Source organism: Dinoponera quadriceps, unplaced genomic scaffold, assembly GCF_001313825.1.
Source record: "Dinoponera quadriceps isolate SergipeBrazil2010 unplaced genomic scaffold, ASM131382v1 scaffold1325, whole genome shotgun sequence".
Lineage (NCBI taxonomy): Eukaryota > Metazoa > Arthropoda > Insecta > Hymenoptera > Formicidae > Dinoponera > Dinoponera quadriceps.
In genome coordinates this window covers 355,392-380,189 of record NW_014555404.1, presented here as the reverse complement: position 1 = coordinate 380,189, position 24,798 = coordinate 355,392, and the positions used below count along the sequence as shown (strand labels likewise).

Genomic DNA, 24,798 nt, shown 5'->3' with positions numbered 1-24,798 from the left:
GGCCGGGAATACTGGTCCCTATTCTGCCTCTAAACCTTTTTCCGCCTACTGAAGAGAGAAGATCGTTGCAAAGGAGGGTAGCCTCTCCGCCGCAGCTCCTTTTTTTCAGTGCGTCGTGAAGATCGAACGACGCAGCGTCCGAAGAATAAACAGGCCGGGATAGAATCCGAGATGAAAGAAGCATTGTTCATATTACGGCATAAAAGCAACTAGTAATTCTTGATCGATCGGAAACTTGGTCCTTTTTGTCAGAATTTTCGCTACCGGTGTTTACTACTTATTATTATTAACGTTTGTAAAAGTACAGTTTTCGTACGGTTGGTAAAAAAAGAAATGTTGAAGTTATTACTCACACTTTTTTCTCTCTCTCGCTTTTGTTACATATAAAGTTTCTGATGTTTACACTGTTTTTTTTATACAACTATTACACTAACTGTAATACAATATTCTATTGTTTAAGGAATTATCTTTGTATCGTGTTAAAGCCCGTGAATAATTAATTAATCGAATATTGATTATAGTGAGATATTGCAATCTAATAAGATCCACAAAAATCTTCGTGCGTTTTAAATCTTAGAATCTTGACAAATCAAAAATTGTTATTTATAAATTGATTATAAATTGATTATAAATTCACCAAACTGCAAAAGATAGATAAATAAACATAAAATAATCCGATGTCATTTTAATCAATTGGAAAGTCATCGAGAATTATTTGCTAACATTTCCGATAGGAACGATAGGTTTCTTTCACATCAGTCGTTAATGATAGGTTATTGAAACTGTATTTCCAATTGGAAAATGGTAGAAACGTTCCATGATTATTTCCAATTAATTATTTTAATATTGATACGAATAAAACAAATGAATACACTTAATCATTTGTGAGTCAAATTGATATTTTAAACCATTATTATAGAAAATAAGTGTTAAATCTAAGGGCCTGTAGCCATCGAATTTCTCAGAAACGATAGACACCTTGGTTGCATTGAATACTTTACTACAGCTTTTTTTTTTTCAATTTGTTATAATATATTGAATTGTTCGATAAGTTCGTGCGAAGGTCGATACATTTATAGTTGGGCGAAATAACTTATTCAATAATGTATTAACCATTTCTTTTTTTTAGCAGGTTATCGAAAAGAAAAAAGTCAAGCCGTGCCTGATCATAAGGGTATCGGTTTTAAGCTTTTCATAAAAATTCTCACGGACTTATCGAATCCAATAAAATGCACACATGTAATCTCAGTAATACAGCTTCTGTAAGCTCCTCTCTCTTTATAAAAATCAACATATCGTCATGTGATATATTGCGAATAAAATTACATAGCAGACATCACAGAGATCGTGAACAATTACTGTAAGGAGAATACATATTTTTATCAAATATACATACTGTTCGGCAATAGTGTAATCGATTATGTCATTTCTTTAAAGAGTTCTTGGGAGCAAACTTCTTACAGAATATTCCAGTATAAATGTTTGCATCATAAAGTAGTATTTTAACTTATCATCTTAATGACGTAAATGGTACCAAAAAAAATCAATGTTACATGTAGGTGTATTTGTTTAATCCTCGAATTTAATGGAATTAACACTAGTATCTATTTGTCCGCCATGATAGCTACCACGCTTCTTCTTGGTCTTCTCATGCCGAAACGACTTGCCTTTTGTATGCTTCAGATCCTGATGGGCTCGTTCTCCCCACGATCCGCGTGCTCCTTTCTGTTGATGAAGGAAAAGAAAAACTTACATCATATAATCATGTCTTTAAATATGAAAATATATTCCAGACCAATGCTCGGAATTATTTGCACTTTCAAGGTGATTTTAAGCAGCTATATCTACTTCTTTCCCCTTACTTTTTTCAACCGAATCACAGCCACAGCGCATAACTTCAGGATCGGCAAATAAGAATTATAAGGCGCTCCTTAATTATTGAAAAATTAATTATCGAAACTATGGTTCTATCATTATAATTTTAACAGTATAGCTATATCGGTAGTATATAAAAATAACAAGTATAGAAAACTAGTTTCAATAAAGACTTTCTTCATAAGATCTGCAAGATGTAGCCCTCGAATATCGCCTCGAAAGTGCAAATAATTTCGAATATTGTTCTAAACGAAGTAGCACAATTACGATCATTATCTATCTCTTACCTTGATATATATATATACAGTTCTACGTAATTTTTAATCATCAAATGTGATTTTTTTATTTTGCGACGGTGCCCCGTTGTCGAAAGATTTTCTTTGATCGAAGCCACCTCTGCCGCCCCTAAAACCACCTCGACCTCCCCTACCGCCCTCGCCGTTACCCCACGATTTCCTCGAACCGTCGTCGTTTCCGCCCCACGATTTTCGATCGCCGAAACCACCCCTACCGCCACGACCGCCTCTAAAACCGCGACCTCCGCGACCACCTCTATCGCCATCGCGACCTCCCCGGAAACCACCGCGACTGTCATCGCGTCCTCCCCGGTAACCACCGCGACTGTCATCGCGTCCTCCCCGGTAACCACCACGATTGTCGTCACGTCCTCCACGGAAACCACCTCTGCCACCCCTAGATCCTCTAAATCCACCGCGACCACCCGATTCCGATCTCTTAAAGCTATCGTCATTTTCGTCCTCCTAGAACAGAATAGGGACAGGTCAATCGCCACCCATCATCGTACAAACATATTATCATCTAATGATTAATTCTATCTTTTGGTTCGTACTTCAGTCCTTAAAATCTAATTAAGCTTGGTGAATGCACGGAAACGTGGCCCCAAGCTTTCATAGGAGTGGCGAGTGACCTGTTGTGCCTCTCGGACGTTTCCGAGCATTTACCTTTGCTTCGAAGGAATTATTAGCTAATTTTGGATCCACTGTGATCTCCTCCTGTCTTACACGACGGAATGGAACACTTTTCTTGGGCTAAGTGAAAAGACAAGCGATGAGAAAGCGTTTGAATGATGCAGTTGTTTGGAAATTGTAATGTTACCGTATATTAAAATTACTTGATATATAGCAATAACGTCGTACCTGGTCACCGTTAAAGTTGTTGCTTGCTTTCACAAAATTATCGTAATTCTTCTTCGACGGTTTCATATTCTCAGCTGACTTGTCTTCGTTTTCATCTGTGCGCTTCCTCTTATGCGATTTGACAGGCATCTGGCTTGGTGTTTCTTCTTCGTCGGAATCGCTCTCCTCCGAACTAGAGTCCTTTTTGGCAGGTGCTGTTTTGGCGACAGCTTTCGCTGGCGCGGCTTTGACAATGGCTTTGGGTTTTTCTTCCTCGGACGAATCTGAATCGTCCGAATCGCTTGAAGATTCCTTCTTCGCGCCCGTTTTTACCGGAGGTGTTTTTACTGGAGCGGGTGCTTCCTTAGCCGGTGCTTCATCTTCCGAATCATCCTCAGATGATTCACTGGAGGATTCCTGTTTCTTCGATGTCATGCTAGTTACCGGTTTTGTAACTGCTTTCGCAGGTGGTGCCTCATCTTCGTCCGACTCATCAGAATCTTCACTTGACGATTCCTTCTTCTTCGCAACTTGAACTTTCGCAGCAGGAGCCACTTTTTTAGCAGGAGGTTCGTTTTCGCTACTACTGTCTTCGTCGCTAGAAGATTCTTCTTTAACAGACTTTTGTATCGCTGGAGTCTTAACGGGAGCTGGTCTCTTCAATGCGGATTTCTTTTTGTCAGTACTATCTTCAGTGGTAGATTCCACTTTAGCGGATATTGCTTTCGGCGTTGTTATCTTTTTAACAACAGTTGCTTTCTTTGGCTCCTCTTCTTCCTCTTCCTCCTCGTCGCTGCTGTCTTCACTCAATGATGGATCCTCTTTTGTCACTTTTGCTGGCGTTGCTTTGCTCTGTTTCTGCGACGATTGAGTTACTTTTGGTGTAGATGTTTTTGCAACTAATTGTTGCTTAACTGGTGGTTTTTGATCTTCCGATGAATCATCAGAATCATCACTGGACGATTCTGTTTTTTTATTAGCCACTATGGGTTTCTGCTTAACCACCAGTTCCTCCTCTTGTTCCGAGGAATCGTCAGAATCGTCATAATCCATAGGTTTTATATTCTTACAATTCTTTGCAGTAGGTACCGATTTATGGGCAACTAATGGCATTGGTGTCGACTTGTGAATTGCTGACGCAGATAATGTCGACTTAGATGTTTTCTGCATGGACTTTGGAGTTTCCACAGTAGTCGGTGTTGATTTATGCGATGCTATTGAAGTCGACTTATGAGTTAATACAGGAGTTGATGTCAACTTCTTCGAGACATTATCGCTGTCTTCGCTTGACGATTTCTTCTTCTTTTTCTTGTTCTCTTTTGTTGTCTTTTGAATTTCCTCTTCTTCCTCTGAAGAGCTGTCATCAGAACTTTCTGCTTCTGGATCTGCATGTGTAACCTTAATGGGTTCTGACTTCTTTATCGGTTTTTTAGATGTTGCTTCTTCATCACTGGAGGAGGAAGTGTTCTCGGAAGAAGATTCCGCAGCTTGCTTAACTGCAGTCATTTTAACCTGTGAGTCACCATTGACTTGTGTGACTTTTTTCAGGACTTCTTGACTATCTGAACTTGAGGCTGAACTGCTATCTTCAACTTGCATCTTCATAACAAGTTTCTTGGGACAGTGATTTTGATAATATCGAAATACATCTTTTAACTTGGGTGCTTCTTCTGGCAGATTAGGCTGAAAGATATAAACATCATAATAATAATCATATATGTCGGTAATATTCTGACTGAAGCATTTTTTAACATGTTTGTTACCGCAGATCATTTGAAGGACTCTCTTCATAGACCATCTATTTTTTTAAGTTTTACATAATTTTATGAAAGAGGTTAATAATATAAATATAAAAATTTCTTACTATCACATATGTTGTGTTGGTCTCGTTAGAGATAGTTTACTAGTTGCAAATGTGTTAAACAATAGTTATTCAATCACAGAGAAATATGCCGGATTTTTTTCTTGTATTCAACAAGCATACGGCATAAAATTCTCTTTCGCTAGCCTTTTTAAAAGATAAAAATATTTTTCGTATTTCATCGACGCAATCTTATATTCTTTTTCTATTGTTTAATTCCAACGCGACTTGGTTTTGTTTCAAAGCAGTTCCACAGACAAAATATTGATTATTTGAGGATTTCGAACACAGGATATCGGAGCTTTCTAAATAAGGGTACTCGAGTCAGAAATTTGTGTCTACATGATAATGTCCCACACAATATAAAGATAATTGGGAGAAAAAGCACTTTTCGGCGAGAATATGTATTGCGCCCACGTGGTATGGCGGCGATTCGATGCCGCGTGGAAGTCGGCGGGATATACGCAATAGCATATAATTCTCGCGCTTTTTTACGCCGATTTCCACATAACTATTGTGACAAAATATCAACTTACCGCGCGAGTCTTCTTCTGAAAAATCTTCGCCAACGAGGCATCCTTTTGCAGCAGATAATGGGATACAAGAGCAGCTAAGTTGAACTCCTCGCTAGAAGCCATGTTGAAGATGCTAGCAACCTAACGTAGAAGGACTGAATAAAGTCTGCAGTTTCTCATGGACTACTCCTTACTTTGGTGTGCGATAGCGCTAGTGTCGCGTATCCATGGCTCACGTTATATCAAGATAGGCTACGTTCGCAGGAAACAACGTATGAATGAACGCTTACTGTCATTGGATAATCTTTTGGATCTACCTTGGATCTAAAAGAATACCCCAATCAAAGACTATGGTTAAGTTCATCTTTTATTTGTGCTTTTTTGTGCTGAAAGCGTCGTTATATCTTGTTTCTCCTTATCTTTATTTTTCATTAATGTCGGTCTACAATAGGTATTTTAAACCTTAATCTTTAAGAAATTGGCCAATCACAGTCGAATGTGAAAAGAACATGAATTAACTGTAATCGGCCTGTAATTTTTTAAGGCTTAAAACTTAAAATATCTATTGTAGACAGACTTAGAGTACGTTCTTTCATTTGCAACAGATGTAGCTGAATCCATCTCGTGGATGCATCAAATTTCACTTTTTAAAGTTACTAGCTAGGAACATTATTTTTCCAAGAAAATACATTCTCCTATTGGCCATCGAATCGTCATATGTTCAAAATTGGACCCAGTATTAATCCTTTAGTATTATTGAAGGAGCGTAAAGTAACCATAAATATTTGTTTAAGTTTGCAAAAAGTAATACCAAACAATAATATATTTTTAAAATGTTGTTATTGAAATTTACTTTATAAATGAAACATGGTTAGTTGTTAAAGACTTCATATCATATAAATTATATAAAAAATTTAGCAATGGCAATGTTAAAATTACTTTCAATGCTACTTTCTACACACCGAGGAGTCGTATTCGCACTTGAAACTTCTGAATTCGATCAGACTTCAATCTGCCAGTAGTAGGCTAAATACATTGCGCTCCCACACATTCTTACGTGCAAAGTATCCCATCCCCATGGTGTGTATTTAATCAAACGTGTAAATAATAACAGCCAATTAAGAACCCATTTAGCATTTCTGATCTATTGTACGACAGAAGGTCTGATTGGTTAGTTTTACGATGTTATTGGTTGCGCTTTATGCAAATTTAACGAAATACACACCATGTGAATGCCGATTTTTAGAATTGCGTAGATTACTAGAATACGAAGGTTAGGCTTACGCAAGTTACGCCGTATAAGGAGGCATTCTCAATACGGATGAAAACAAAACTTGCAGATGAAAATCAGCAGAGCGAATGTAAAACAAGTCGAACCAATCACGAACCGCCAATTCCGTATTGCGTACGTTTCGCATCATGGGACCGCGCCTTGACACTTATGGCTTCTCCCCACAGAACGCCTGTAGTTTTGAATATATAGACATGGATGAGGAATTGCCTTTTAACCTCTCTTTTTAGCTGAACTGCTAAACTGGTGTAATAAGTGAGAATTTAGTGTTTGGCCATATGGAAGCAACTCATAATAAATGATTCCTTTCCAGTCCCACCAAATGCACAGCAGAACCTTCCTAGCCGTTAGTCCTGGTTAGCCATCGTTTGAGCTGCTTCACCGCGCTTTGACCACGATCGTTTTCGCACAATGTTGTCGACCCATTTCTCATCCCCAGTCACCATCCGTTTAAGAAATGGGTCGATTTCATTCCGTTTGGCCAAGACTTCGCAGAGATGGATCCATCATGTTTCTTTGTGTTAATTGGTGTGGCACCCAAATATCGAGTTTCTTTTTGAATCCAGCTTTGTGCAAATGGTTTAAAACTGTTTTATGGTCGATCTTTAGCTCCTGGGCAATGCTACGACTGCTAACATGCCGGTCGATTATTTCTGTGATTTTATCGACATTTTCGACGACGGGCCTATCTGTGCATCTTTAATATCAAAAATACCTGAACGGAATCGACGAAACCAAAATGGCCGCAACGTAAAACGAAAAGGGGCGCGCAATGACACAGTCGCGGGAGAACAAAAGTGGCCGTAGCGCGGGACGCAAAAATCGGAATGAACTATAGCACAGAGAAAAATGGTTGAATTAATTTGATTGAATTCAAATACATATGATTATTGGAATGGTCGAAACAAAAAACGAATTAAGTGGCGATAGTCACCTACTACGCCAAACTGGCTATAATATGACGAATCAGCAAAACAACAAATGTATCGAATAAAAAGATAACAATTATTGTGGAGAAATTTCGTTTTAACGTCGATGTAAAATAAAGCATTATAGTTGCAGAACCGATGTATTAAAGACGTGATCTAATGTGAGATGTTAATAAAAATTAAAAAATGAGTCGTTGTATCGCGCAGATGGAAATGCGATCCATGAGATTTTTTTTCAGTCAAATTGTGTGTGACACCGAGCTTCTTTACCGCTCCAAGTTTGCTTAAATGTTCCGAAACGGTTGATTTGCCAACCTCGCTGCGATTTTCCAAATTGTTATTTGCCGATCAGAAGCGATTAAAATCGCCATCTGGACGTAACATCTGACCAGAGCGAGAAGCATATCTTTGATATCCATTTCTGCTGAATGAAATTTGGCAAACCATTTCTGAGATTAGTGCATCCTTTCCGTACACAACATACATCTGCCCTTATGGAAATAAGAAAGCATTATGCACCGAAGAAATACGTTATTTCCTTTCAAGCCCGGAGAAATATCTTTATTTGATCACAACAACTATTATCATAAAATATGCGTCTGATCAAAACCCATCATCTCATCATGTACACATTGCGCCAACCTAATCTAAAATTTGCATTTGAACGCAATCTATTGACAAATTCGCACGGACAACCCGATATATAATATCGATTATATCGATTGCTTAAAATTGATATGTTTATTAACGTATTGTATTTTACACCAAATATATGTCTAAAAAGTTTTCTATCTCTCAGTTAGTATAAACGGGATAAAACATTGAGAAATACCTTCTAATCTTGCACTTCATCAGATAGAAAAAATACACGTCTCTTAATTTTTACTACTCTACAAGTATGTCGAGTTTTGCTGAAATTGGAAATTTCACTTTGCGGTGATATTCCCGATTACTCGATTTAAGGACGCAATTTTTCATATAGTAAACAAGGATTTTCCAAGATATAAAAATAGAAAATTATCACAGAATTATTTTATTATTTTAAACTGTTGTAAGAGGTATTATACATAGAGGCAATATACATTTGACATCTTCGTATCACCATATTTCGTACTTAAAAAAAACATCTGTCGTATTTAAGTGCTTTGACAAACACTCTCAGTGTCGTAACTCTATTAAATTGCTGAATGAAGTAGAAAGTTCGCTAAAGTTTTGGAAAATGGTCTGGAGAATTGAAATCGGAACAAAAGGGGGGACAATTGGATCTCTTTGTTTTATCCATTTTTTTTACTCTAAACTTGAATCAGATGTTGATTAGATATTGGTTAAAAATAAATATGGAGTTCCTTCATACTGAAGCCACATTCTTTCTCGTCCGAGGACATATCTTCTACTAAACTTTAATTCTGATAACCCTGTTTTCATATCGATGAGTATGAAATAAGTAATTTGCACATTACCGAAAGAGAAAATCGCTATTTAAACGAAAGGACCTATGTCGACTAAATATTATTTATTCGGTGACTAGTATATTATAAACCTGTAAAATTCTGACCACCTTTCAATAACAATTTGCATGTACGTGTCCAATTAATAGGGCAACTATTACACAAAATTAACCAGACGCTTGTAAGAAGAAAGCCAAAAAGTGAGTTTCCGCTTAATTCCTTTTATATAAAAGCTGCTTTATATATTATCAATATATACTTATTTGTATCTAGAGAATTCTTCAGACAAGTCTGCTCTAAGTCTGTTTATACACTTCGCAATTATTGATAGTTTCCTCGATTTCCCCGAATTACTTTCTAAGTACGGCAGCTTTTCATCACTTCATGTACTGCCGTTTCGGTAAAAGTAAAATGACTCCAATGGCCACGCACACATGCCATAAGCTGTGAACGAGATAATAATTCTTGCGCGTTTGCAGGAAGGCATAAGAAACGAGACCCAGAGCAACGAGGAGAAGCCCGGCTGGAAAGTATATGGTTCTAAAAAGAAAAAAAAAAACATATTACACACACACACACATATGCATTGTGACAAAAAATAGTTCAGACAAAAGTTATGAGGCCTAAATATATATATATATATCTATCCGACCTTGGATTTTTTATCAATGGAATTTTTTTAACGTAATTTAATTCCTTCAAGTGTAGAAAGGTACTAAAGCAAGTGAATACTTTTCGAGATGTTTTACATTAAATTCCGATGCACCGATATTCCCTGTCAGGGGATCTCACAGATTAGTTGTCGCAGCGATTTGTTGATTAAAGGAAGCACGCGAGGATGATCCGTGTTCGGTCGCGTTAAATCATCAATACCGATCGGTGCAACATTTCAGAGGAAGAAAATCGCAACCATCCGCTTGCGAACGAATTCCTCTTTCCTCCCTTGCTTTCTCACCTGTACGGACGCGAAGGATATCTAATAGTTTGCCTTCTTCTGCACCTGTATCCCCAGAATAATCCAATAATGGCGGAGCCGGTGACCGCCGGCAGAAGGAACACCCAGAGCGCCGTACGATCCATCTCGGCGCCCATGGCGAGCACGATGGCGCCGGCTATTTGACAGAAGGCGGTGAGCCGCGGTCCGAGCGACGCCATCGCAACTAGAGTGACCCAGATGGCCAGCAGCGCGTTGAAAAAGTCGCAAAACTGCAGCACACTCAGCCGCATGATACAGACGCCGTAAACGTCCTCGCCAGCCTCGCAAGCGTGGTAGAATGTTGAAAAGAACATGACTGCGGCATAGGAGAGCGCCTCGGTGAAGTACTCACGGCGAATTGCTACGTATATCGATCCGAGGAATGCAAGGTTGCTGAAGGTCAAGGTCAGCAAATGAAGGATTATACCGCCATGAGTGAGGACATAGGCGTCGTCGGCACAATCGAAGCCGCGGTAACCTCCGGTACAGAGACACGTCGAGAAGACGAAGCCGCTGCTCATGCAGTGCATGCACTTGCCGTGATCGTTGCAGCGGCCCTCGATGCACGGTGACGACGCCACTATGCTCTCCACTGAGACAGGACAGCGCGATAGGCAGTCGCAGGTGTCGCATGCCGCGTCACCGCCAAGGCAAGTCTGGCCGCAGTGACAAATATCGTTATCGCTGGTAGTCTCCTCTAAACAGTAGGCGCGCATACTCACGTACCAGATTCCCGCTTCCGGGAAAGGCACGTGTACGTATGCTGGTCCGGTCGAGTTCACGTATACGTCGGCTGTCGTGACATTATGTACACGCTCACAGGCACCGCCCGATGTTATATTCGAGTAGCGACCTGTTATCAACATTCAATCAACAAGGAAATGTATGAATGCGCTAATTAATCCAACGGAAAGATTCGTTAAAATCAATTAATAAACCTCAGTCAAATAAGATTATATGGTCGAATAACATTTTTCTGTCAAAGTTTGAGAAAGAGAAATGGAAGCGTTTATTACCAAAGGACATATAAACTAACCAAAAGAAACGCAGGCGACAAGGATGATGTTCTTCTTATATTTCTCGTCTATATCGACTAGCTTAAACCCCAAGGTGACTGTGCCACCAACATCGTACACCCGACCAATCTTAAAGCTAAAGACGGACAGAGCGTCGACGGTTATGTTGAAAGGCTGAGGTTTTGTTTCGTTGCCGCGTAGATGTTCATAGTCAAAGAGAAAGAACTCTGGGAAGGACTTTCTTGTCAATTCCACCAATGTCACCTGATCAAAAACTGTTTGGTTTATCAATCGCACTATTACGTTTGACGCGTTCCCCGAAAGTAGACGAAGAGTTACGTAGTGGAAACTGCCGGCATAGGGCTTGAATAACAGCGACGTCTGTGTAGAATTCAGCAAAACATTGGCGAGGTTATCCCCCGCTGTAATATGGACAGTAATGTTGCAGTCCTCACCGCAAGATGAATTCAACAATAAGCTCGGCTCCACGAAGCCGACGTCCGGCACAAGAAACTGCATTATCGCTGAATCCGATGTCTCGTTCAACTGTACCTCATGTTCGATTCCAGGATTCACCAGCAACGTCATGGCCGGCATCTCCACGAACATTTCAGAGTCTAGCACAGTCTCACAAGACGCGCCGAGACCTAAGAAAAGAACAACAAAATACGAAAGTCGTTGTTCAAAAGGTACCGAAACTCGGTTTATCGCAATAGGATCCAATCTCCTCGCTAGTCGACGACACCTTGTCTTCAAAGAAAACCTTCAGTTTCTACTCGCTTCAAATCGTCATATCCCATTGAAAGAGAGAAAAGAATCGGAGCGTAGCGATTAGACAAATATTTTTCAGTGTTTCAACATGTTAAGTTTTTACGATGCGATTCAAAAAAATTTGGAATCCGAATTTTCCTCTCCCTGTGCGCGCCATAAACTTTCATTTTCAATTTTGCAAGGTTCACTTCAAATTGGCGCTGTTTGTAGTAAAATTTTTCGAGAGCCTCGAAGCGTTCTACGTCTTTACAATGCTCTTTTCAACATCTCCATTTTCTCGAAATACCTTCAAATCTTTTTAGCGCCGATTTGAAATGATTCTTGAATTTTATCGGGAAGTGCACATTTTCATGTCAAACATTGGCTAGGCTGATATAATAAACTACGTTCTCTACCTTGTTGCTTGATTTGCTCATCATTAGGATCAGTCCAGGATCGAAAAGCAATTGTATACCAATCACCCGCTGGCGGAGCTTCTACCTTGATCGTATATTCGTCTCCGTTACTCTGCATCTGTAGACTGTAATGCCGTTGCCGCCTTTTCATTAGGTTCGCGGCCACTTTCGATCCATCAGGACGAACAAACGGCAAACTACCAGTTTTTAAATGCAAAGAGACATTGCGCGGCAGGCATTTACCTATTCCACCAGTCTTCTCTTCTTCCGCCGTAAATCTGAAATGTAAACAGATATCTCGGAAATTATGCATATTAAGCATCGCGACGGTATTCATATATGTTGTCATAACTTCGAATAAACTTTGAAAAACTTTTACCTGCCAATTCATATAAAAGTTATGTTGGCAAAAAATTGTCCACTCAAACGGAATCAATAATCTCATTAAGATCTACTTTGTTTCTGCATAGTTTCGAGACAAACCCGTAAAATTACATTTTCTAAAAGAACTCGAAATTTACGTACTCTCTTACCCAACTAAAATTACGTTTCGGGAACTCTACGAATTTAAGTATTTACTCTGCTAACAGATTGGATAAAATTTGAATCTAGCAACAAGAAACGGATATATTTGACCGAGTATAATAAAATCAAATAAAGTAAAAAGACTTTAAAGTCCAATGAAGCCGACAAAAAACAAAAGGGCATTACCCTGTTTTAATTTTATATCAGATTATGTGTCCTAAAACAGACTTTCAGGATTTATTAACGTTTTGCCAGATATGTATTTCAAACTAGAGAGTCGTAAATTAAGACGGAAATTAAGAGCCAAAGAAATATGTGTATTAAAATCGCTAAAACTGGATTAAACTAGTGGAAATTTAATAGCACGCAAGTACTTGTCAGTGAAATGAATCTGATACATACTTGAAAGTGACCGCGACAAGATGTTCCGGCACATTGAAATGTATGATCGAGATATGACGATAGGATGAATAGTCCTCTAGTAGATTGCTCGGTTGTTGAGCGATCTTTTTCAATCTGCCGCATAGCCCTTGATGCACCATGAAAGTCCATGTCAGCAATATAACCAAAATACTTTCTCGCATATTCCGTCTTGCTACATAACAAGATATCCGCCTGATATAAAGTCTCGCTCAAATAATCTCCTGGTAAAAAATCTCCTTTTATGGATTTTACGTTTTCAACCTACAAGAAAGAAAACCAAAAGTCACAACATATATTTGCTAATTTTTGTCATCTTTTGTAAACGAAGCAGTTAAAATATGAATAAATATTGAGTAAAGTAGCAACGAGATAGAGATTTGGTAATAACATATGTTGCCACATTATGTTTGCAAACCTTGAGAAAACTGGAAAAAGTTTTAGCCGTCACTTATTNCTCTATCATATATATATATATATATATATATATATATATATATGTATATGTGTGTGTGTGTGTGTGTGTGTATAAAATTGTAGTTTTTTATCGTAAATATATTGCAATTGTTTTATTATATAAAGTCGAAATAATTTTGTATAGAAATGTTTTTAATATTTAAAAAATTATATACAGAATGTCTGGTATATTTCGTATAATCTCCTTTCGTATGATGCTCGCGTAAAGATAGAACGAGTTAAACAGAAATGTCCTCTACCATTTTGCAAACATCTACGTAAAATTTCGAGTTATTAATTATTGACCATATATAGAGATTTCTTTAATTAATAATTGAAAAATGTGTATTTGACGCTTCTACCCAAGGTCAAACTGATAAGATCAGTAAATAGATTTATTTAAACCCTATCATTTTTATTTCTGAAATATTTTTTTATGAAACTTATATTTTCCGAGATATTCCGGGACCCTGACCCTTTTTTATATATCCCGTATAATTTTACCGAAGTTTAACATTATTTCATAACAATTTGATTTCGCAAAATTTCCTTATGTTTAATCAGTCACGTTTAAAGATAATTTAAATTACTTTCTTCTTACCACAAGGCATAACTTTTATAGAACTTATTTAAAAGAAGAGAAAGAGAGAGGGGAAGGAGGAGGAGGAATAAATTTGCACAATATGCACGTTCAAGTAGGTCAGATTCCATCACTAATTCATACTTCCTGCGGCTACAAGAAGCAATCAACTATTCACGTTAATCGGCGAAGAAGCGTACACGAATCGTTAACGTTGCAATATATTCTCTCCAGCTGTTTTTCATGAAATCATTTGCATTTACTACGAAATAGAATGCGCGTGTTGTTCTAAAATAATAAGAATCAGACAAATTCAATTTGCAACTCAATTGCTACAAATTATTTAACAGAGGATTCAAAACACGGAATTAAAAAAGTAAAATGATGCAATTATAAAATTTATAAAAAACGTCACAACTTTCATGAATGGAAAAATAAGGAAAAATAAAAATATTTTGTAATATGATTCAATAATCGAGGTTATTCTGTCTTTACGTAGTCTAGCAAACACAGAATATAACTATTATATAATATAGAAGTAACATGTAATATAAATTGTTGTTATACGTCATTAATGTTGTTTAACACGTTGAATACCGTGAGAGCCACCGGCGCTGTGATATTACCGTGTCTTGTTTCTACGTACGAATAAGATATAAATTGCATCTATAAAATATATCTATAAAAGGCTGTACGGCCAATAAATGAGACGGGATAAGAGATACATATATTTTGAATGATATTTATTTACCTTAGTTATATAATCATCAGTTAAACGTTTGTACGATCAATGGAAATCGGCGCGGCAGTCAACGCGTTAATTTCCTGTTATAATTGCAATATAACAGTTTTAAATCTATTCTTATATCGTTCTAATATTTAAACAGTGTTATGTAAATGTTATATAAACGTAATATAACTGAATGTTACAGGTCATATCATAAAAATGTTACCGGTAAGATAAAACTAGTTTCTTGTAATTTTTCACTTATAAATATAACATGTAATATATTGTATTATATTGTGGTTATATATTCACTCATGCAGCTTTTTATCCAAGAGATATCCTGTGGATATCCTTAGGACATAGAGACATCTTTAGGATGTCCCTTGGATGTCTCTATGCTGTATGGGTAAAAAACTTGTTTGTTATATTACTAGAAGGTACGCATGCAATATTAATATAGTATTTACATGAAAGACAATAGAAAACACAAATTGCAAAAATTTATTGTAACTTATTATTAGACGTACAAATTAATGCTCAGCCTTTTTTCGAGAAATTTATTTATAAAAAATTAAATCACATTTTAATCTGCGAAATAATCTCCATCAAAATTTATGTTTTCGCCATCGATTGGACGGGTAACATGTCGGAAAAGGACGGCGATTTTGAACCAATAAAGTCGCCAATGCTCTTATGAATATCTTCAGACGTTTTGAAGTGCGCAACTAAGTGGTGTTGCAGGGGCCATAACAAATCCGAAGGGACTAAGTCTGGAGAATAAGCCGCGTGAGGGAGAACTTCCCAACAAATACGGGTGTCCTTGGTGGTTTTCGCCGTGTGTGGCTTTGCGTTGTCATGCAGCAGGTCATGCATCAACTTCTGCAGCCACTTTTTATACGTGCAATAGCACCTTCCCCTAAGGCTGAACAAATTTTTCTTAGCCTCGCTAGCACTTTTTCCAGCTAGAACGCGAAAAGCATGCAATGCTTGACATATTATCAGTTTATCAGACATAATTGTGCTTAGTACACTTATCTATCGATTTTACACTTATCTACTAATCTTCGAGGTTATCACTGCAAAATACTATTATTTTCTAATTTGGTATTTCAACATGGCGGCAAGAAAAGTTCAAACAAGTGCTACAATTGATTGAGTTTATGAGCCGAGAATTAACTTGTACATCTAATATATTTATTTTATTTACCGCACTTTCTTTCCATAATATAATACTAATATAAATTTTCTCCTTAGATCAATATATTAAATATATATTTTTTAAAAATGTATATTTCCTCTGACAACACGTATAGATCTATGTGTGTCCTCCGAGAAAATCATAAAATATTTATTGAAATAATTGATATTTAATAATCGTATATTTTAATTACTTTTCGACTTAGAATATAGTCAAATCTAAAAGTATCAAGATTATTAATACGATTCCAAAATTTGATATTTCAATAAGATGTCATGAGAGACGATTGGCTGCACAAAATAGAATAATAAAAATTGTTGAATCAAAAATATATTAAAATGTATTAACGTTAATAAAAATCCGGACAATCGTGAAAAATAGATGGATTATGAAAAAAGAATTACACTCGCGAATTAGGGAAAGAGAGGAAACTGGCAAAAGAGTGAGGGGGGGGGAGGGAGAGAGAGAATTGTTACACATACACACACACACGCGCGCGCGCGCGCACGCACGCACGCACACACGCACGCACACACACATGATATTTTTTTACTTATCATATCGTACTCTCTAAATCATAGAAATGGTGCGTACAAATATCGCGTAGCTTTAACAATCGCATTTTTTCACTTGCCTTATGCACAGAAAGCTCAGCGCATCGACGTGCTATCGTCACGCAGTCGTCGTCAGGACAACGTTCGTAATGTTCAAGAAACAGTAGTGAGACGCGGAAAACCCGTGACACTACTGCCAACCGTCAATGATCTTAGCAACAAGTGCGTCCGAGCAATTGCGACTAATCGCTTTATCCGCACCGAGATCATATCTCCACGCGGCTGACAATCTCTCACGATTGCTTTCATATCTCTACATACTTCCGCAATTTCGCAATATGTCGGATGACGAATGTGACGATCGACATGCTGAGCGACGATATCAGTCGCTCTCTCTGACTCAGCGATACTGCACTACAGACTACGTTCAGACGATTGTCGTCTTGAGGTAGACTGTCGGCGCGAAGAAGCGCGCACTCACCCCGTCTTGTTCTGTCACTCAAAGCGACAATGGCAGCGGCCATACGTGCGACCGTAATTGAAAGCGCGCGCACGCCTGTATAAGCTTGCGACTAACGCGGAGCTTTCAAATATTTCTCAACGCTTGACAAGCAACTGATTGACGATATCTTTTACAGAAGATGTTACAAATTCAACAATTTTTAAGGCTCCGGAGTAGTCGCTATGACTATCCTTGTTTAATGACGTCAGAAGCAAGAAAACGCATGCCGAGATTCCTTACGTTATACTTTCAAATAAAAAGATATATCCACAAAATATACATGGTGTTCTTCAAGTACCCGGCCGTACTCAAAGGGCGATTTTTTTCAAGTAAAAAAGTTCATATAAACATGTGTCCTAAACGGCTTAGTTTCCAAAATACAGGGTGTTTGCAAAAAAAAATTTTAACGTTTGGTAATAATCTGTCTAAAGTTCCAGTCACAGAAACAACAGCAAAGAAAGATACAAAAACAGGTTTCAATTCTTTAACACACCTGATATCTTAAAGCGTATACATCAATCTGAGAAGGAGGGCCGAAGCAGATGTATTACGGCGGAAGGTGGTAATTTTCAATCATTCGTTTCGTTTCTAATTTTTTTCGCTATGGTATTTTTAAAATATCATCCCTGATATTTGTCATAAACCAAATTTCAATAAATGTAACGCAGGACAGGCAGCCCAAACATTTGTTGACGAGAAATTGAACGTGAACAAAGCATGCAAGTGACTGTTATGCGAGAAAACTTCATTCTCAGAAGTTTTATCAAAAGATCCGAGAATGAAATTTTCAAATTCGATAAAAACTAGAGATTAAAATAACAAACGATCAGTTTATTTAATTATGTATTCTTCCCAACAAACAAATAGGAAAAATGTCATATTAAACTATAAGATCAAATACTTATCAAACATCAATTAGAGAATTTTCTTCTTTGTAAGAATAAGTTAGTTATTACATAATTTTTGGCGAAAAAACTTGTGTCACATATTAAATTGTGATTCAGGTAATTGCAAAGTCGTCCAACCTAGAACGTTCATTCATATCTTTTAAATTGCTTTTTTATTTAAAAAACATTCGGGCGCAATATTTTTAATAGAAAAAGATGATTTTTTCTGATATAAAGAATCTCACAATGAACTCCGTGAATGTACATTTTCATACAGCTTTTTTTCTGACGCATGGAAATTTTGTAATATTTTGAATATTTCTGAAAATATAACAGCATAAATATAACAGTAAAATAAGTATATATAAAATATATGCTACGTCTATTATAAATCTCTCGCTTTTCAAAATTCCCAGGAATCCATCCATCGCAAGGAATGCATAGAACTTTCAGGGTCCATGGCAGATGGACCATTCATCCCATAGGCCAACGGTGAAAATAAGTAAAAACTGCAATTAACATTGATTATTATAGAGATTACACTACATATGATGTATTATAAAGATTATATTGACACGACGACTAAACATCAGTAAACATTTTGTCAATAAAAATTATCTTTCAGTTATAGAAGTGTCTTATAAAAAATCATCTTAAAAAGCCAAATTTCCTCATTATGTAATTTAGAAACAGATTGTAAATACGAAAATGTTTAAATATTAATACTTAGACATAATAATTTTCAAATAATTAACAATTAAAATTGACCACTAGTTTGTGCACTTATATATATATATATATATATATATATATGCATTTTACTGTAATTAAACGCATGAATTACTATAATTATGCAATATTAGTTGCTTACGATAAAAAAAAATGTATATAAATTCGGTATTCTCGCGACATTATATTTCATTTTAATGAAAAATAAATTTAGATATGTAATTTCACCTGTATACAATCCCGGAGATTACAGTTCCTAGTATGACGTGGTAAACCATGTTTCCCACTTTCTCAGGAAGCAACAATAGGAGACCGTCGATAATATGATTTAATGTAATTCCAGTCAACATGGAACTATACAACAACGCTGGAAAGTAATGGTGGAAGTACAGCACTCTACTCATCGCCCAGAATGGTGCATAGTGCAAAATCCACCCAAGAAAGATCCATTTGCCAGCATGTGTTATTCTGCTTCGTTGTTCAACAGCGTCATCAACATAGCCTCTTTGTTCACGCACAGCAGAACACACATAAAGAATTATGAACACTATAAGGAAGACTATGTTTCCCCACCAAATAACGGGATTTCCAAGTAGATATATCCTTTGATTATTTCCGGAAAAAAATTGCCCCTAAAAATGATTATTTTATTATATATAATTTCACAATGTAATGCTACGGAGAATTATTTATTAAATTAATCGATTAGCAATACTGTCCCATAAGTGGCATGCGCGCACTATTGCGTCAGAAAGAACTCGCTAGAAATGTATTGTAGAATTTAAAAAGTCATTAATTTTATATTCTCAATGTCAAGGAATACGAATTTTATGTCAAAATTGAACAATATTCAATTTTCGATACATTGTTTTTTTTTTAACGATTCACTGTTTAACACGCATATTAAACAGAAAATAACGCATCGGGGATTCGAGATTATTTAATAAAATTTGATATCCCTTGAAAACACAAAATTAGTTAGACTTTTTAAATTCCGTAATATATTTTTAGCGAAGAAATGAGTTTTTTCTGACGCAAGATTGAATAATGTGCCACTCAAGTGGTTAATAATTCACAAAAAAGAAAAATTATGAATGCATTACCCTATAATTGATCGGCCACTGCCACGGTCGCGAGGACACCTCTCCTTCCTTCACTTTTAGATCAGAGTTCCCTTGCAGCATTACGGCATGTGACTCCAGAAATCTGTCAATGAATCCTGGTGCGTACACTCGAAAACTAACGTTTGGTACTAATAAAAATGTACAACATTAGTTGCAATCTTAATTATTATTAAAAAATGTGCATTGCTCACTTACATTTGGCATACTGATTATCTTCTATATTCCATAACGCGTTTCTGTCTCTCATGTTTGGATTGCAAGAAACTTCTTGTTGATTGTATCCCCTGTGCAAATTTTAACTATAGATTTTCAACTAATTGAACTAAAAATTGCTTGATATCTAAATGAAATTCATATTAAAAAATTGCAATCGATGAAATGGAAGAATTTTTATTTTCTTTCATTTTCATTTCCTATCTTTTTATTAATATACATGTAGGGCGCACCTCTACAGACCAACATGAGCATATTTAGTGAGGGCGTAAAACGGATTGAAGTGAAGAAACAAACATTTTGCAAACAACAGGCAAAGTTTGGAATGATTGAAAGAGGCTTCTTTAATTCAAAAATTTGCATACAATGCGTGATACTGCAAAGTAACAGAAGACTTTTTTGTTCAATTTGATGAAAGTTCTACTTGAATACGATTGTACGAGTTGTGTCAAGCACATAAAAAAAAATGACAACCATTGTCATATTAGTTTAGTTAGTTTCCAACGGAGGAATTAAACTGAGATAGTTTTCTGCTATACGTACTGACCATTTTGGCAACGTCTTGCCACTGCAAGTTAGTACGCAATGATGAAGATAATGCACAAACTTCAATTTACTTGTTACCGTCTCCACCACATCACCATCCTTTCCATTCGTTATCAATATCTTCCAGACATCATTAGCATCACCTGTACCGTTCTGGAAAAAGAAAAGGAAATAAGATTGTCACAAACAGATTAAGAATAACACTATTTATATTATACAACTTACTTCTCCATATCCAGTAACTTGATAGTGTTTCTTCGATATTGGTGCGATTTCTTTGTGTGAATGTAAATTCCGTCTCGTGATTACGTGCTCCAAACGAACGAGGTCGCCATGTTTCACTAACACTGCTTCAGACGGCATCTCATCTGTATCAAATTTCTTCACTAGCCACAGATTATTATCGTCCTTGTGAGAATAGGTCGTGATCTGTAATTAGATATGATAGCGATATTTAATGACTTTTCTGCGTATTCTACGTATTAAAAGTATCGATAAAAATAAATTATATTAATTGATTTTATATGATAATTTTAATATTAAATTTATAATTCATATTAAAGTCATTTTCGTTATCCATAAAATATAATTGCGTCACCGAGTTATCGTTACTAATAATAAAATGATGTCACCAGATCGTTATTGAGAAAAATAACGATAAACAAGTACGATATTTCCCAACAACAACCTGTTGCTGTCTGGCGCCAACTCCTTCGGGGTACAGGTGCCAATGAGAATGCAAATAACCGCCGCCTGTGCGATGATTCTTTAACGTAATCGAGGCACCGTAGGATAATTGCCGCGGCATGGTTGCATTATATAACGAATTCCCTCGTAATAGCGATTGAAATTCGGAACTGTAGAACCCATCGCCGCTTCCGCTAAATAAATATATCTATCTGCATAATCTGAATATTAACTATGCAGATAAGTAGTAATAAATTTCACTTGTTCCAATCGGCGCTTCAAGGCACACACTTTCGAAACTTTGAAAAAAATTAATCGATGAATGGATTGCTTCTACAGTCTTTTTTCTACCATGAAATTCACTTATTGTCAGAAAGATGGGAAAAGGTTGTAGGAAGCGGAGGAAAAATATTGAAATACGATGTATCGTTTTTTTTTCTTACACATTTTTGGGCCTTAAAATTAACCGAAACCTTTAAATATATATCTTAATTCATTATATTTCTCCTTACCTTTTGTTAAGAACTGAAAGATGAATATAAAAAAATAGCATGTAAAGTAAAACCGGCAAGAGGATGAGACAAAGGCATCTCGCTAATAAATGCTTTCCCACATAAGACTGCAAAAAATAAGACGATAATCATTTGAATACACTTAATGATTTAAAGACTCTAATTCAAGATAATTATGTGTGTTAAAATCATTTCGCCTACATAAGTGAAGATCAAGGTTGAAAAAATATCACTTCATATAAACGCACAATAGCATAATACTATTAATTACTGTTATAATATTAATTAAATGAGAAAAAGGCAGAAATTGCATAATTTCCAATTTCCAAAAAGCTTAATATTGAAGTAAGTTGCTGGAGTACTTACAATGGGATTGGACAGATCTCCCAATTCTCGCCAAAGCTCATGCGCAGTATAAAAACCCACGAGTAAAACAACAAAGAGCCCGACAAATTTCACACTAATTGTACACGCGAGTGAAGCTCCAGTAAATGACAACCACAACCACCAAGGCTGTGTAAACGGTCGGTTGTAAAGCGACGCTACACGCGCCATTCCCCATGTTGCGCACATCATAAAACACAACAATATCGGGTCCAAAAGAATATACTGATTTAACGTCAGCAGTCCTACATCTGCAATGAGAACGACGATTTATCGTGACTTTTGACGACTAGATTGCCAGACGTTTATTGTGAGAATATTACCAAATAAAATAAAAGTAGCAGCAAGTGAAGAAGCGCGAGTGGACTTGGTGAGATCCCAAACGATGAGAAAAGACAGAGGAACAATGGTCGCACCTAAAGATGTGCAGAACTAAAATAGAAAAATTGTACATAAACTTGACACTTTGATATTTCAAATAAATTCTGAAAATTTTTCAAAAGTTCGTCCTTAATTTAAATTGAGTTTAAATAACTCACAATTCTCATGCCGATATAATTAATATCTTCAAATTTGTCTCCTGGTTTTTCGAAAGCAAATGTACCATCGTAGCCAGTCATATATCCAGACAAAGCAATAAGCATCTAAAATATGTTATTACATTCATGTCAAATAAATTGAGTCACCGTTTTCGAGTTATCGCATGTTTTTTTTTTTTACATATTCTATGCATGCTCTCAAACATGTTCATTTGCGGCCCCAATGTTCACCGGAACGCTTATTTTCATTCGTAGCTTTATATTATTTCATTTCTTAAACATCCTGTATATCTATCTTGCTATACAATATTTCAGTACAATAATGTTTAAGATAATTACTTCAATACTCGTACAAATATTCAAAAGATCTATCCTAGAGACGTCCCAGAGGTATTTGAATATCTTTGGAACGTATCCAGGGTGTCTTTTGAATATTTATGCTATACGAGTATGTATAAAATTTCTATAAAACTATATATACCTTTCCCAAAGGTGGATGCACGTCGAAAAAGAATGTTCTATTTATGTACCAATTGCCCATTTTTCCAAAATGAGTTTCATCCCAACTACAATCAAAAATTTTTCTTAAATACTACATAATTTAATGAATAAAATTAGTGCCATCTCAAACAAAAATTTTTAATCATACGTGATCATATGTGAAATTTGTCTTCCTATATGACCGAGTCTGTTTAATTATATGTAATTATTATTGTGCTTTTCCATTCTATAAAAATGTTTTGACCATTATCTCTACATTGAGACCTAAAAGAAGACTTGCTAAGACCTTCTAGAATAGAGAAAAAAAATTTCATCATCATCCCTATCCACCTTTTAACTGCAACCACTGCTGCATGCGTTACCTCAATGATCGAACAATTAGTATCGACTCCAACGGCTCTGATATTCCTATGACTTGTACAGGATGTCTCAAAATTAAATGTCAAAACTATGTATAATTATGTATACTTTTAAGAGTTTAGTCTCATAGGACCATATATGAAAATTTTTGATTGAGATTCTCCTAGATTTTAATATGTCTTACCAGACATGCTGAGGTTCCGTAACTTTATAGAATCTTGTGATTAACGTAAGTATAGTTATACCGCCCAGTAGGAGCCACCAATTCCTATAATATAGACATTCAATAACTACCCAGATAGAAATACGTAATGATCACGTTTCATCACAATGTGATTGCCATACTGTGACTTAATATCTTTTTTTAAAGATTATTTACGCGATTAACATATGTGTGCGCATATTTTTGACCCGATTTCGCTAGATATTTTTCCGATATCATGAACGATATGCGAACACGCATCTGTTCTTGAAAAGCACGTTACGATTATTGCAAAAATGAGACCAGATTGAATACATATTACGATCTGGGTATGAACATGTGCTAAGCGTTACGCAACATCATTTTGCTAATTGGGTATAAATTCTAATTGAATTATTTTACATACGTAGCGTCTCCTTTCTTTTCGTTATCTTGCAAAGCCGCCGCATTTCTCGGTCTACAAGCGATTTTTTGAATATTACAAATGTTTTTCATGTTTCATTCCGCTTTCCTATTTTTGTTAATAAAGGATATTTTCCAGCAATAGACGCAATATAACACTGTATTCTGCACGGAATGTCGCAGGAATGATTACGTTACATGAAAAAGATCTAAATGTTTACTTGCACTTTTTACACTTTTGCACAGAGGTCCGTATTCTAAACTAACTTTTATCAGTAAAATTTCAAAATGGCGGCGAGACTGCCTGATCAGCTGAGAGGACAGTTAATTTAAGGCATTTTTATCGATAGAAAATGTAACCCACGACGCGCTTGTTTATGATATCTATAGCTGCACTGTGAAAATGTGCTGACAGAGAGATATGAAAGTCCCGTTTCAAAGGGCGCATCTTTCGACGCGCCCTCTGGAAAAGTGCGTCCAAACTACATCCGTTATAAGCGTCCAGCGGTAAGACCGTTCGCATATACTGTTGGTATA

At 36.3% G+C, this 24,798-nt stretch overlaps 3 protein-coding genes across 5 annotated transcripts; all 3 read right to left on the bottom strand.

Moving 5' to 3' along the window:
* Positions 1-878: 878 nt before the first annotated feature.
* LOC106744078 (nucleolin 1) lies at positions 879-5,586 on the bottom strand. Of its 2 annotated transcripts, none has more exons than XM_014618504.1 (4): positions 5,409-5,586; positions 3,033-4,694; positions 2,838-2,924; positions 879-1,725 (listed from the first exon to the last, which is right to left on the bottom strand). In XM_014618504.1, the coding sequence occupies exons 1-4, from the start codon at positions 5,508-5,510 to the stop codon at positions 1,570-1,572; spliced, it is 2,007 nt and encodes a 668-aa protein (XP_014473990.1). In that variant the 5' UTR covers positions 5,511-5,586; the 3' UTR covers positions 879-1,569. The 2 variants fall into 2 exon arrangements, with proteins under 2 accessions (XP_014473990.1, XP_014473989.1); XM_014618503.1 differs by lacking the exon at positions 2,838-2,924 and adding an exon at positions 2,163-2,636 and having other exon boundaries at positions 1,638-1,725.
* Positions 5,587-8,624: 3,038 nt separating this feature from the next.
* On the bottom strand, positions 8,625-13,418 carry LOC106744077 (transmembrane protein 8B-like). 2 transcript variants are annotated; one of them, XM_014618501.1, is made up of 5 exons: positions 13,141-13,418; positions 12,214-12,491; positions 11,068-11,694; positions 10,011-10,884; positions 8,625-9,595 (listed from the first exon to the last, which is right to left on the bottom strand). In XM_014618501.1, the coding sequence occupies exons 1-5, from the start codon at positions 13,320-13,322 to the stop codon at positions 9,433-9,435; spliced, it is 2,124 nt and encodes a 707-aa protein (XP_014473987.1). In that variant the 5' UTR covers positions 13,323-13,418; the 3' UTR covers positions 8,625-9,432. The 2 variants fall into 2 exon arrangements, with proteins under 2 accessions (XP_014473987.1, XP_014473988.1); XM_014618502.1 differs by having other exon boundaries at positions 11,503-11,694.
* A 4,628-nt stretch (positions 13,419-18,046) lies between these two features.
* Positions 18,047-24,642, bottom strand: LOC106744081 (protein O-mannosyl-transferase 2). Its single transcript, XM_014618506.1, has 14 exons — positions 24,266-24,642; positions 23,842-23,925; positions 23,278-23,362; positions 22,797-22,901; positions 22,581-22,689; positions 22,240-22,508; positions 21,874-21,980; positions 21,363-21,555; positions 20,900-21,103; positions 20,676-20,827; positions 20,111-20,199; positions 19,895-20,043; positions 19,020-19,423; positions 18,047-18,571 (listed from the first exon to the last, which is right to left on the bottom strand). Exons 1-14 carry the CDS (start codon positions 24,352-24,354, stop codon positions 18,466-18,468), a joined length of 2,145 nt encoding a protein of 714 aa, XP_014473992.1. The 5' UTR covers positions 24,355-24,642; the 3' UTR covers positions 18,047-18,465.
* Between the last annotated feature and the right edge of the window lie 156 nt (positions 24,643-24,798).